The following is a 14,580-nucleotide window of genomic DNA, read 5'->3' as shown; positions in this document are numbered from 1 at the left end:
TTTCAGAATTATTTAAATTACTGGATTTGTAAATCTGCTTCTTTCTAGTATGTGAAGTACTTAAGAAAATTTAATATACTGAAGCAATTTAAAGTGTTTAAAGGGAGCCTCCCCAGTGGCAGTGGGTTGAGCACAGCGCTGTGAAGTTGTCCGCAGCCTCTGCAGCATGGGTTCAATTCCCGGCTGGCCAGGGAGAGTCCCACATGGCACGGCAGACCTCTCCTGTTATGCCCACTGCTCCCCTCAGCAGTGCTTTCAGTCTGTCTGCCTGTTCTGCTCCCCACTGTCTCTGGTGAATCCTCTCACCTTCCCGTGAATCTGGCCTGTAACCCAGCTATTGTATTTAAAAAAAAAAAAAAATCTTTAAAAAAAAAAGTGCTTAAAGGAATTTAACATCTGCTAAGCTAATTAAATGAGGATGATTGGGGGCATCCCTGGTGGCGCAGCAGGTTGAGCACAGCACTGTGAAGTTGTCCACAACCTCTGCCGTACGGGTTCAATTCCTAGCTGGCCAGGGAGATTCCCAAATGGTGTGGCAGACCTCTCCTGTTGTGCCCACTGCTCCCCTCAGCAGTATATTTCTGTCATCTGCCTGTTCTGCTCCCTCTGGTGAATCCTCTCACCCTCCCACGCTTCTGGCCTGTACCCGAGCTCTTAAAAAAAAAAGAAAGAGGATGATTGGAATTCAGTCTATTAAGTCTGAGTTAACTGATCAAACAAAAGTAAAGGTGCTTGTTTTTAAGTAACTGATTTTACTAATAAAATAAAATTTTTAAGTTTAGTTTACAGATTTAAATGAAACTAGGTTTTAAATATGTAATTCAATTAAGTAGCTAATTAATTTAAAACTCAACTAATTATAAGTAGACAACTACTGGTAAATATCTCTTGCATAGCAATTTAACAAATACTTATATACTCTTTTAAGAACACTGTTTAATTTCAACAAGAAAGTATGCTATGGAACTCAGTGAAACCAAAAGATTGTTATGTTCTTTAAGGCAGCTGACCACTGCTTTATAATTGGATACCAATGCTTTGTAATTGGATACCAGCATCTCGGGCAGAGTAATTTCTATATAAAAGCAAGGTTAACACACTACAGAATACCTGGCCTTCCTAGTCCTCGGTCACTAAACACTAGGAGGAGCATTGATAACATTTCTTATAATGTGCCAGAGAATTTTCTAGGTATTTTACATACATTAAACCCAATCAATTACCACAAAAATTCTATGAGGTAGATAGTATTACTGTCCACATTGTACAAATGGAGAGGGTAAAACACAGAGAAGCAAAATAACTTGTTCTTGTCCAAGGTGGAAGTACTAAAATATGTATTTTTTTTAAAATAAATTTATTTATGCACACAAGAGCTGGGGTACAGGCCAGAGATGTGTGTGTGTGAGAGGATTCACCAGAGACAGAGTGGGGAACTGAACAGGCAGATTGACCAAAGTACACTGCTGAGGGGAGCAGCAGGCAAGTCAGGAGAGGTCTGCTGTGCCTTGTGGGTTGCTCCCTGACCGGCCGGGGATTGAATTCATGCTGCAGAGGCTGCAGATTGCTCCACAGTGCGGTGCCCAACCCCTTGCGCCACCAGGGAGGTCTGGAAGTACTAAAATATTAACTGATTCCTACTACTAAAACACTGTCGTATTTGCTATGACTGAACCTTTCATGCAAGTTGCTCTAGGGATAACTAAAAGAGCAAAGAATTGGTATTCCAATAAGCTTACAGGTTTACTGAATACTGCTTATATGTGACAATTCAGTCTGAGACTTCATTCTGTGTGCTTTCTAAAATCTTTTACATCTCTACTGCTGTACAGATAACTGGTTTTGGAGTATACTGAAACGTGTTCACTATTTATCTTATAATATACCATTCACTTGGTTAACAATTACAATAGTCCTATCATTACATACCACGATATGAAACGAGCTCCTTATTTTGATTACATAATACAAACATATCATCTTCCAAGGTTATAAAATTGAGATACTGATCAAAAACCTAGAAAAAGAGCAGGATTATAAATTAGTTTTAGAATACAGCCATACTAAAGCACATTTAATCTCCAGTAGTGAAATTGGAAAAAATTATAATTATATTCAATAAGTAAAATATCATACCATGTAGACTGCCTAATTGGGCAAGAATGAGGAGTTAATATTAAAAATCAATAAAAACAAGTCTTTGGGCAGTGAATGTCAGGAAGAGAATAACATTTTCAGAATACAAAAGTTTGGAAGACATAAAAACTTGAATCGTGGTTGGGATGGGAATGTATATCTATTTTAGGGAGAAAACAGAATTTTATTTTTTTATATTCACCTTAACATCACATTTTCCCAAGAAATCATAGTAAATTTGCCCACCATGAATTTTTTATAAAGTGTTTCTTTAGAAACACAAGCAACTGAAAAATTGAGAAAACTACTTGAAATACATTAAATTTAAAACAACTTGAAAACCATTCCTATTATTTTATGCAAAATTAACAATAAATTTTGAAAGAGGAAGAACATCAAGCTTCAAAAACTAATCACAGGGAGCAGTGGATCATTTAAATCTAAGAAAGAAAAATCAATGGGAAAAAATAGTAAGTAAATACATGGTTGTTCAGTCCTTTATTAGACCTACATCATTCATAGGTACTTTCATTTTTTTTGATCAAATTCAAAAAGCACAGAGTACACAGAGTCATAATCAGGACTAGATTTTACAAATTTATTTATAACTAAGCTAAATTTGACTTAAAAATCACAATGATGTATAGCCTGTTGTTAATTCCTTTTTTCTTATAATATGCAACATAGCCATTTTGGATTTTCTCTAATGAAAGATCTGGAGATAGCATAGTGACTAAAGCATTTACAGATTAAACAAATGTCAACATGTTTTGAGTACAATATATGACAACCGTTGAACTCAGCTGAGATACAAAAATTATGCAAATTCCAGTCTAAAGCAAAACTGATACTGCTTTTTATTTTGTCTTTCAAATTCACTGAGTAATAGTTTTGGTTTATTTTGTCTAGTTCACACTGAAGATAATTCACATTAGAACTCTTTCTAAAAGATTAAATATTTCTTAGGTTGCTCTGGTTCTTTGTGAATTAGACATTTATGAAAATTAACAAGTCATAGGATACTATTAAATTTTAGATTAACAAAATGTAATCAGCTAATCAAAATTTCTTACCTTGGCTACTTGTGCTACTGCACTAGCTGCTAATGCTGCATTTGCAATATCTTCCAGTTTACTTCTTGAAATGGCAGAAATAAAGTTTAAATAATATGATTCATAGAGTTGATTTCGAAGATCCTATAAATACAATGAATACTTCATTTTTACAGAATAGTATAAAGGGTGATCAAGAATACAAACCTCTTAGATACTATAAGAGCAAGATTTTGGAGAATACAAGGTAATATAAATGATAATCAAAAATATCCCAAGAGAAAAAAACAGTACTGGTTACTTGTTTTAGTAGATGTAACTAATACTTATTTTAATAATTAGCTAATTTAAATTAAAATAAAATGATCATCATTACTCAATCTAGTCACATTTAAAGCTATCAATAAAATCTTACAATACTGCACATAGGCATTTTTCTTAAGTATATGCAGAAGTGGCTCTTTTATATAGTGAAATATTTATTCTATCTGGCCGATACCATCACCATCTGTTGCTTTGGTCATGTGACAATACAACAAATACTTCCTTCTCTGTGCACAGAAATGTCATTATTTTCAGTGCTCACTTATAGATGCATTTCTTCTCAATCATGCAAGAGTAGCAGAATTTAAAGTTATGAAAATTCTTAAACTTCTTTCTTTTATTAAACTCTAGGCAAACAAATAATAAAAATACCATTATTTCCTCAAAACTAAAATATAATCAATTGTAAGAGGCACCATTATTTTATGCAACATTAAGAAAAAGTAGCACTGTCAATAAAATTTCTTAACACATCATTAATTTTAAGATGCATCTGATTTCAGAGATGTTAAAATGTGAAAAACTAAGGTGTTAAGAGCCTGTGAGCACAGTGACTGAAAAGGGCAGTGGTTGAACAAAGGTTGGGAGATTGGTTTAAAGGTGTTAATGATTGAGAGGATGGTGAAAATAAATATGTTGAGGATAATAGAAGCCATACTTCTCACCATCAGAGAAAGGAATGACAAATTTATAAAGGCAAAAAGAAAAATTAGAATGAATCCTGTATTTCTGAATTAAAACTATTTTGGAGATTATCTTTTCAATCTATCTAGAGGTGGATACAGAGATTTATAGAGTTAAATATATAAGTATATGTGCAATCACATATGTACATGCATACACTTCCTAGTTCATTAAGGTGGTATAAGAGCATGACACCTTAGTAGCAATGGGTATACTTGGTGCCTAGACACTGCTTCTAAATATCATTCTCTAGAAAAAGCAACCAGAGGGCCTCCCCGGTGGCACAGCGGTAGAGCGCTGGGTTGCGAAGCTGCCCGCAGCCTCTGCAGCGCCAGTTCGATCCCCGGCTGCTCCCCGGCCACTGGAGGAGGGTCCCGCGTGGTGCACAGACCTCTCCTGCCGCCCGCTGCTCCCCTCAGCAGTGTACTTCGCTCCTTCTGCCTGCTCTGCTCCTCGCTCTGGCTCTGGTGAATTCTCTCACCCTCCCGCGCTTCTGACTGTACCCACTGCTTGTATAAATAAATAAATAAATCTTAAAAAAAAAAATAAAAAGCAACCAGAGCTCCTTAAACAAATGGTTGAATCTTGGGCTGGGATAGAGAAAGAACAAGATAAGACTGGAACATCCTACCATGCCAAATTAATCAAAGAATGATAGAGCCATTTCAAAAAGACACAGAAATTCAACAAAGTTGTAGGCGACAAGATCAATATATAAAAATCAACTGCTTATGTGTAAATGGAAAATGAAAAATCCTCTCAGTGAAATTAAGAAAACAATTCCATTCACAATAGGATTAAAAATTATGAAGAAAAAAAATTATGAAGGAATAAGTTTAACAAAAGAAACACAAAATTTAGACTCTGAACACTATAACTCACTAATGAAAGATCTAAATAAATGGAAAGATACCCCATGTTCATGGGTCACAAAATATTGTGAAGATGGCAATTCTCTCCACATTGATCTAGATTCAATGTAATTCCTATCAGAACCCTGGTGACTCTTTACAGAAATGGACAAGCTAATCCTAAATTATTTTGCATTAATCACACCAAAACAATTTTGAAAAGGTGGAACAAAGTTGGTCTAAACTTTCCAATTTCAAAACCTGCCAGAAAGCAAAAGTAATCAAAACAGTGTAGTATTTGCATAAGAACAGACATAGGGATCAATGGAATAGATCCGAATTCCGGAAATAAACTAATGTATCTACTGTCAACTAATTTTGACAAAGTTGCAAAGACCATTCATTGGGAGATAAGAATCCTCTTTGACAAATCCTCTTTGACAAATGCTGTTTGTCAGTCACAGGATAGTCACACACAAAAGAATGAAGCTGGACACCTACCTCATGTCATATGTAAAAATTAACACTAAAGATCAAAGACATAAATGTAAGAGCCAAAACTCTAAAAATCTTAGAAGACACAAATAAAACAGTATGATTCTATTCAAAATATGATTCTATTAAAAATATATGATTCTATTCATATATAATATCCAGAATAGACTCACAGAAACAAATAGGGTAGGGGAGGAGGTGGGAGGACTGGGGATTAAGAGTTAAAGACACCAAAGGGTTTCTTTGGAGGTGATGAAAATGTTTTAAAATTGACTACAGTGATGGGTGCACAATTCTATTTACGTTGAAAGCCACTGAACTATACACTCTATACAATCTAAATAAGTAAACTGTATAGCATGCAAACTATATTTCAATGAAGCTGTTGTAAAAAGATGACAGAGGAAGGGATTGGAAAATAGTAACCCTTTAAAGGGGCACTGCCAAGTTTATGCAGGATTAAGAGGAATAGAGGTTTTGTTAAGCTTCATAGGACACAAAATATACAAACCTGATAATTTAAGTAGTAATTTGATACAATAGTCAATAAGTATTCAAGTAAAGATACTTGTGTCTTGTAGCAGACAACAATAGCTACCTAGCCAATGTCTAGTTCCCCAATTTTCAATGCTAAAAGAATCCAGCTCTGTTTGGGATGGTGACACACTATCTATATATTAACTTTTACAGTCTCCCTAACCCAGTGAGACACAGATGTAAGACTTCTGGTAGTTGCTAGAAAGTTTAACTTTCTGATCAAAATAAACAGTCAGTATTGGCATGGTGCATTTCCTGCTTATGCTTGCCGTGAACATAGATGTGAGGTCTACGTGGCAGCTACAAACCACCTTGAATCTATGAAGCAACAAACAAGACAGTGAAAACTGACAAAGATGATAGATCAAAAATATAGAAGGAGCTGGAGTCTTTAATTGTCTTACAGAGTTGCTATACTTACTTGGCCTTCCTACACCCAGACTTCCCATCTTTTAGTAAAATAAATCCCTAATTTTAAAGCTAATACAATTAGGTTTTCTGTTTTATTATAGTCACTCAATCTTATCAATATAATCCTTCTTCAGCCAAAAAACTTTTACTCTTTCAGGTTATTTAAAATTCAAAGGTAGTCTCAAAATTCAAAGTGGAAAACTAAGACTTTGTGATTGTTCATACTGAACATAAGAATGGCTTTTTTTTTTTTCTAATTTTGTTGCCACATTTGACAGGAAAATAAGAACTCATTACCTGGCACATTCTGTCAATATTTTCTTCAGTTGGCATTACAAAGTATACTGCTGGAACATCTGGAATAGGATCTCGATCAGAATGCAAAAGCCTAAAAGATATAAAGTACATAAAAATCATTTTTTCTTAGTCACTTATCTGAAAAGATAATTTAAAGCAATATTTCTCACACCAGTTCACAAGTTCAAGGACAGTGACTTTTTTGTTGTGATTCATCAGTTAACCCAACTTCCTCCTACCAGTGTTAATATTAAAATCCTAATCTTTTTAATCTATATTTCTTAGAGTAAGACATTCTCTTTTATTAATATTCTCCCTGAATGAGAACTAAAGTATAGTCAAAATCAATTTTACTCCATTTTTCACAGAAATATGGTGGGAGGAAGTGAGTAGGAAGAAAGAATAGGAAAACAGGAAGTTGAAAATCTTTAGAGCAACAGAAAAATTTAACCATAAATAAAATCAAATATATTTTTAAAATGAAAAGTATATGAAATCTTTAATAAGCCTGTGAAAACAAATGTCACTATTAGAAATAAGCTAAAACTCACAGATGCAGAGTGATGCCCATGTCTCTTAGTTCCTTTACAGATAGCAGAGGAGAGATGATATCTTGTCCAAATCGGTCATAAATGAGCACCTAGTACACAAAATGTATTCTTTACATATAACTATCAATCACCAGTAAATAGAGAACTCATACTAAGACAATGTTGAAGAACATTTTATTAAATCATATATACTCAGTTTTTTTTTCTTCAAAGATTTTTGCATACAAGAACTGGGGTACAGGCCAGAGGCGTGGGGCGGTGAAAGGATTCACCAGAGACAGAGTGGGGAGTACAGGCAGACTGACTGAAATACACTGCTGAGGGGAGCAGAGGGCAAGTCAAGAGAGGTCTGCCGTGCCATGCGGGTAGCTCCCTGGCCAGGGATCGAACTTATGCAGCAGTGGCTGTGGGATAGCTTTGCAGGTTGCGTCTTAACCCCTTGTGCCACCAGGGAGGCCCCATACATACTCAATTCTTAACCTTACTTCAATTTAGTATTTCATACCATTATTTACCAATGCAGTAACTCATTCTTAAAAGCATTATTACTTAGGCTACAACAAATTAACAATTACATAAATTTCTTCCTATCAAATACTTTTTCTATTTTAAATAAAACATATTAAAGTATAAAATTTTCATGTCAGAACATACAGCACATTCATATAAACTTTACAGCTTATTTCAAATATGTTCTTTCTGAAAAAGTAAAAATCATCACTCTCAAAAGTAATTTGTAACAAGTTCAATGGCTATAAGAAAACTTTCTAATTTAAGCAGCTTAGCGTCCTAAAAAATGTTTACTTTAAATTTAAGTTCCTAATGAGTACCTATTAGCTTTATTCTGTCACATGCACTTCCTTACATTCTAAAAGTAATAAAACTGACACCTTTGAGATGTGGTAAGAAATCCAACAGGGTTTCCTAATTCAAATTCAGTTTTAGAGTTAAGGCAAATAAAAAAGACATTTCAACTAGTGTGTTTTACAACACCTTAAACATGCTGTTTTAAAAACATTGGCTTTCTTGAATGCCAAAAATCTTTCTGCTCAATTAAGAAGAGGTTATAAATTGAACAAAAAATCTTTCCTTTTTAAATCTCAATATATCATATTATTAATCTTGTGATACAGAAATGCTGAGGTCAAGAATTTGACGCAAATCACAAGAAATTCTCAAGCTATTTAATTTCAAAGCTAAAATATATAGCCCTTAGAAAAAGTAAATACAATTTATGTAAGTGTAATAAGAAGATGCCCATGAATAAGTAGGAAGGGGTGAATTAGGGGATATGCTGAAGTTTAAATTATGAATTCAATACAGATGACTTTAATCTTAGCATAAACTCAAAGGACTTAAAAGAATTTATGAGAATTTTCAAAACATCCGGAATTCTAACCAAGTTAACTTGTTTTCAGCCAAGTATAAAATGATCGTAAACCAATATGTTTAAACTGTATAATCTCTTTGGAGATAGAATAGCATAAAGTTTAAAATGAAGGTGCTCAAAATAGGAATTTTTAGATTCTTCAGCATTTCTAAAAGGAGAAAGATTATAGATTGCTTTCTTGTCCATTTAACAGTTTTACTGACAGCTTTTTTCTCATACATTTTGGTTTATAGATCATTCTCTCATGAGTTGTTAAAAATGGATTGGTCCTTTTGACTAACTCTGAGCAAGCTTGCAAGAAACAATTCTATTCTTGCAAAAGCTAAGGAACACCACATTAACCAGAAGAAAGACCTATCAGTGAGGCCCCACCCAAGACATCAGCTGGCTCACCTAAAATGACAATTATCATTGCCTAGCTCACTACACAAAATGTTTATAAAAAATATGCCCAGTAGGATGTTAAATAACATATTCATGCATTACAACTAAATTCATGCATATTAAATTAAAAAAATCTTCATACATTTCAACTGAATGTGCTACCATTCAGAATTAAAAAGACATTCCTGCCAATTACCATCAATAAGGACTAAGAAGAAGAAAACAGTCCCCATTAAAACAAAAACTTTTACCTTCCATACTGGTTCTCCAGTGCTGTTTTTAACATGAGGCACATTGAAATTCAACATACGCTTCAAAGCCACTGAAAATTAAAATAGTCTTATTAAATATTACCACTGATTTTTTCCTACGATTTCACCCCCCCAAACATTTATTATTTAACAAAATGAAGAAATCAACTCTAGTAAAACTGATCAAATGACTAAGTAGAACAAGAATCAGGCTTTGTAAAAGACCATTTTACCAACAGCTAATTGGCAAGTGTTTGGGTGATTTTCTAAAATACAATAGCCATCTGTCACTACATAAAACTGTAAAAAATATTCAGAAAAAAGCCTTTTCCATTTCTCTTGATGATCCCATACTACTATTATTGAGATGATAATATATGTGTATTTTTAAATAATCTCTTTGAGATGATTGAATATTCAAGGGAAGGTACCAGTTAGGTGATCTAAATTTTTAAAGAATGGAAAATCTAAATTCTACCTAGTTAATTTTTAAAAGCATTTGGATTTAGTTCTCCTTCCAGGGAACTAAAGAATATCAAACCACTTGTGCATCAATTCACAACACAGAGTGATCCACAATTAACTCTCCCACTGTGCTTTAGCAGAGTTCTTCCTCCACCTCCAGGTAACAGACAAGATCCTGGCTTTCAAGGCTCAAAAGAAAATCTTGTTTCTAGGGCAATCTGGTCACACTCTTGACACAGGACAGCTAGAAAAGAACCATAGCCTGGACTGCATGAGAGCCCAGGTGTACTGCATTCTCCAGAGGTAGGCATTAGCTAAGTGAAAGAGGCCAGATTTCCAGATTGGTCTTCTCAGCTCCATCCAGGTGAATTCCCTCAACTCTGAAACCTGGCTAACTTGTTAACAGGAATTTTGACACAGTGAATTTAATAAATTACATGTCCTGTATTCAGAGAATGTATAAAAACGTAATTTTACTTTTACTAGAGTAGCTCTCAAAGGCTTTAAATCATTGCTTTTAATTGAAATGACAAATCAGATTTCTTTATTAGAACTAAACATCCTATCCATAATCCTAGATTTGGTTCAAGTAGTTTTACCCTTATCTGGAATGTTTTCTTCATTCATTTACTAAACAAATACTGTCAACTAAATTTATTATTCATTCAACAAATGTTCAGTGAGTGTTTACCATGTTTTTAAAAAAAATTTTGTAAAATTAATTTTTGCATAAAACTGGGGTGTAGGCCAGAGGTGCAGGGGAGGGGTGATTGTGAAGGGGATGAGAGAATTCACCACAGTGGGGAGCAGAACAGACATATCTACGGAAATACACTGCTGAGGGGAGCAGTGGGCGACACAGGAGAGACCTGTTGTGCCATGTGGGTTAGCTTCCAGGCTGGGAATCAAACTCAGGCCTTAGAGGTGATAGCACTGAGACCTGACCCAAGGCCACCAAGGAGGCCCCATTTGGTGGTGTTTTGCCAGCATGCATGGGGCAACATTCACTACGTGTTTGGGCAGATGGATAAAGGAGAGTCCCGGGGCCCTCAGTGGCTCTTACAGGCTTTAGTGCTCTCTCCAAGAACCAGGTACTCAGGCATACCAAGCAGGGGTCTGGCATGCTAGGAGGCAGGCACAGGCCCACCTGGGAGGCAGGCAATGGATCCTCCCAGCCCCCTAGAAATCTTTACTCTTCCTCTGGGCTCTCTCTGGTGTTCTCTCGCGGTCTTGCTCCTCTGTAGTCAAGCAGTTCACCCTCTCATAGCCATCCTGCTGCAACCATCCTCCCATCTCTGAGTGATGCCACCCTTATATCCCAGAACTGTAGGCTCAGGTGTGCACAACTGCGCATGCGTGCACACCCTTGCTCCAGGTGCCCACAATCAGGCACGTGTGCCCTGCGCCCACGCTCCAAAGCACCTCTTGCATTAGCACTATCAAGGCCATAGGTGATAGCCACAGAGGCTAGTGGCGCAAAAAGCCTGATCAACTTCACATATCCTACAGGTGGTCACTGATCTAGCTGTTGGCACCAAATACAACAAACTTAATAAAATCACCTATCCTCAAATAGCTTTCATTCTCACTGGAACACAAAGAGTACAAACTAAGTAAAACATAGTATGTGAGATCACAATAAGTGCTACAGAGGGAAAAAAAGGGGTGGGGGAAGAGAGTTATGTGTTATTTTAAATAATCAGGAAAAGTCTTGAGGTAACATTTGAGTAAATAAATAAAGACACATACAGATACCTCTGAAGGAATATTTCAGAAAGAGGAAAAAAGTAAAAAGGCTCTGAGGTTGGAACATTTTGGTTTGTTCAAAGAAAGGGGAGACTAATACAGTGTGAGGTCAGAAAATCAAGTGGGGACCAGATCATACAGAGCATTGGAGACCACTGTTAAGACTACTTTGGTTATCGAAATGGGAAGATTTGAAAAAATATGTAACAAGATCACTTTGGGTACTGTGTGAATAAAAATAAGGGAAGCAGGGATGTAAAGGCAAGGAGAACAAATAGGTTACTGTAGAAATTCACAGTAGCTTGGACCTGGGTGATAGCAGTGACAATGGTTCAATCCTGGACTTATTTTCAGAACACGATTTACTGCTGGATCTGAAGTGAGACATGAAAGACTAAAGTCAAGAAAATTTCAAAATGTTTGACTTGAGCAACTGTAAGGACTGAATTGCAATTAATTGGCATAGGGTAGACTCAATTCAGAGGAGAGGTGCACGCTAGAGAAACACTCTTGGGGATCATCAGGATATAGATCGTACTGACAGGCAAGAGGCTAAATGAGAGCAATAGAAGAAAGCAAGCAACTGACCTGAAGCTCCCCAATATTGAGAAGTGGGGGAGTTGGGCAAGAACCTGCAGAGGAAACATGCATGAAGGACAAAGATAACACAGATTCTGCTTGCTGAACTAAAATTAAGAATACAGGAGAGTCCCAAGAAACACAGTGGAGATGACTTCTGAGGTAACTTCAGAGATGAATAAAGAGTCTTCAAACAGGTAAAGGAAAAAAAATATATATAAAATTTCTCTCTGTCAAATAAGTTACTATTATTTCCCAAAACATTCTCAATAGGCATTAGGGAAATGGTTACTTCTACTACCATACCACATATAAAGGGATTTAACTTTCTCTGAAAACAAGACAGAACTCAACTAGGTACTAATTTGGTGAATGATTAGTATGGCATAACCTATTTAGAATGATGTGAAATCTTGTTATAATGAAGTTCATTTCAGTAGAAACTGAAATCTACAAAGTTTCTGCAAATAAAAATTACTAGCATAAAATGTTATTTTTCAGTAAGCTTCTTTGTACTGTCTTCTTTGATGCTTTTTTTTTTATATGTAGTATGAACTAATTCATTGAGTTCATCCAGCTAGCAGAACAATGCTATATGGAAACGTAGGGCTTCCATTTGCTTATACTGATAAAACAAATGGCAGATATTCCCCAAACCTTAGACTTTATGGTATGTCTGAATTCACCTAATAACTTATCTTTTTTTTTTTAAGATTTATTTTTTTTTTACACAAGAACTGGGGTACAGGCCAGAGGCGTGGGAGGGTGAGAGAATTCACCAGAGACAGAGTGGGGAGCAGAACAGGTTGATTAAATGGAATACAATGCTGAGGGGAGCAGTGGGCCAGACAGCAGAGGTCTGCTGTGCCATGTGGGTTTGTCCCTGGCCGGCAGGAATCGAACCCACGCTTTAGAGGCTGCAGGACAACTTCACAGCGCTGAGCTCAACCAGCTGCGCCAGCGGGAAGCCCATAACCTTATATTATCTAATGGGAAAAGCAGAACACAACTCAGCATGCATTGTGTGTCATTATTAGATTGAAGTCTATCTTTGTTTTTCCCTTGAATTCAAAAGTATTAAGTACAACCAAATCCCTTCTGAAGTTCATATTAATTGCAACCGATTGCTTTTCTAATTGGATGTACATGCAAAAATACCACAATTACATGAGACAGAATTTCCAAGTATGCCCACTGTGAATTTCTATTAGCTCCTCAGAATAAAAGTGTGCAACTTACAAGATAATTAGTAAACAGGTATAAACCATTAGTTTGTAGCTAACAGGTGTAAGCCATTAAGTTTGCAGCTGACAGGTATAAGCCAAGTTTTCATAAGTTTACAAAAAAATAAGGCAAAAAAATACCTAAGAGAGAATATCGAGCTCAAGGAAAGAAGTATTTTAAGTCATATTTCACTGCGCTGCAAGCCAATAATCGCGCTCCATTAAATATGAAATAACAGTTTAAAAACACTAATTTGTTCAAATGTAAAAGCTATTCATTTACTTTGCTATTCTTCAATTCCATTCCATCAGGCATTTCTTTTCAGATGACCCCCAAAAGACAGGTCTAAACGAGAGAAGATAAACTGCTTTAGCAAGAAAGCCAAACTTTTCCAGTTGTGGTGGTAGATTCGAAAATGACTCAAGAATAAAAGTGAAAGAGAACCCAAGGAAACAAACCCTCAGAACTCAAAGGAGGCACCAGAAAGAGGGGGAGGGGGCGAATGGAAGCTGCCAGATCTCTCCTGAGAGTTTTTTGAGTTCAGTAGAAAAGCGACAGGCACAGGACGTTAGCAACAGGCCCACCGCTCAGACCCATTCTCCTGCACTACACTTACGGGGCTAAGTTGTCTAGTACAAGGCATCTCTTTCCTAAAAATTCAAAGGGGAGGGGCTGTCGATGCTGTGGAAACTGTACTAAACACCTGGAAGACCGTCTCTGAGCTCCACGCAACGCGACCCAGTGAAGGCAAGCACAGCATGAGCATGTCCTCAAGGCGGGCACAAAACCTCAAGAAGGGAACTAAGGGGATACCTGTTTGTCGCTCTCGAATACTGGCTGCCGCAGGTGCCGCCATGTTGACTCTCAACATCCACTGCCCGGCTGGCGAGCGGAGCCGGTGGATGACGTGGCCGCCCCGACCGCCCCGGAAGCAAAACCTGGAGGGGCGTGGCTGGAAGAGGTTGCGATGGGGACGCGGACGCTCCAAGAGGACGCCCTCCGATCTGTGAGCATAACTCGGAGACTCAAATCTGAGGTCCTCGGAGAACGTGAAGTCCAATCAACTGCCAGTGTTTCAGCTGCGGTAATTTTATTCTATCGAATGAAGCCAGTTTTCAAGTAGTAGCTGCTTTTAAGTTGAGCTCTTAGGAGCATTGTGTAGTTCTAATAACCCTATCAAAAAATTGAACTTATGTTTGGTAG

The 14,580-nt window shown here is 36.7% G+C and overlaps 1 protein-coding gene across 2 annotated transcripts in view; it reads right to left on the bottom strand.

Moving 5' to 3' along the window:
* The window catches only part of SCFD1 (sec1 family domain containing 1), a gene marked incomplete at both ends in the record, with an annotated part of 97,526 nt that extends 83,278 nt beyond the window's left edge, over positions 1-14,248 (bottom strand). The window contains 6 exons of one of the 2 annotated variants that reach the window (XM_084240740.1): positions 1,930-2,017; positions 3,210-3,332; positions 6,788-6,878; positions 7,339-7,427; positions 9,364-9,434; positions 14,191-14,248. In XM_084240740.1, coding sequence (XP_084096866.1) covers positions 1,930-2,017; positions 3,210-3,332; positions 6,788-6,878; positions 7,339-7,427; positions 9,364-9,434; positions 14,191-14,248 — 520 coding nt within the window. Of the gene's footprint in view, positions 1-1,929; positions 2,018-3,209; positions 3,333-6,787; positions 6,879-7,338; positions 7,428-9,363; positions 9,435-14,190 lie in introns of those variants that run through there. The other variant, XM_084240741.1, reaches the window with a different exon arrangement.
* Positions 14,249-14,580: the final 332 nt, after the last annotated feature.

The sequence above is a fragment of the Talpa europaea genome, assembly GCF_964194135.1.
Source record: "Talpa europaea genome assembly, chromosome: 8".
NCBI classification, from domain to species: domain Eukaryota; kingdom Metazoa; phylum Chordata; class Mammalia; order Eulipotyphla; family Talpidae; genus Talpa; species Talpa europaea.
Note: the sequence above shows the minus strand (reverse complement) of the source record. Positions and strands in the feature narration are given on the sequence as shown.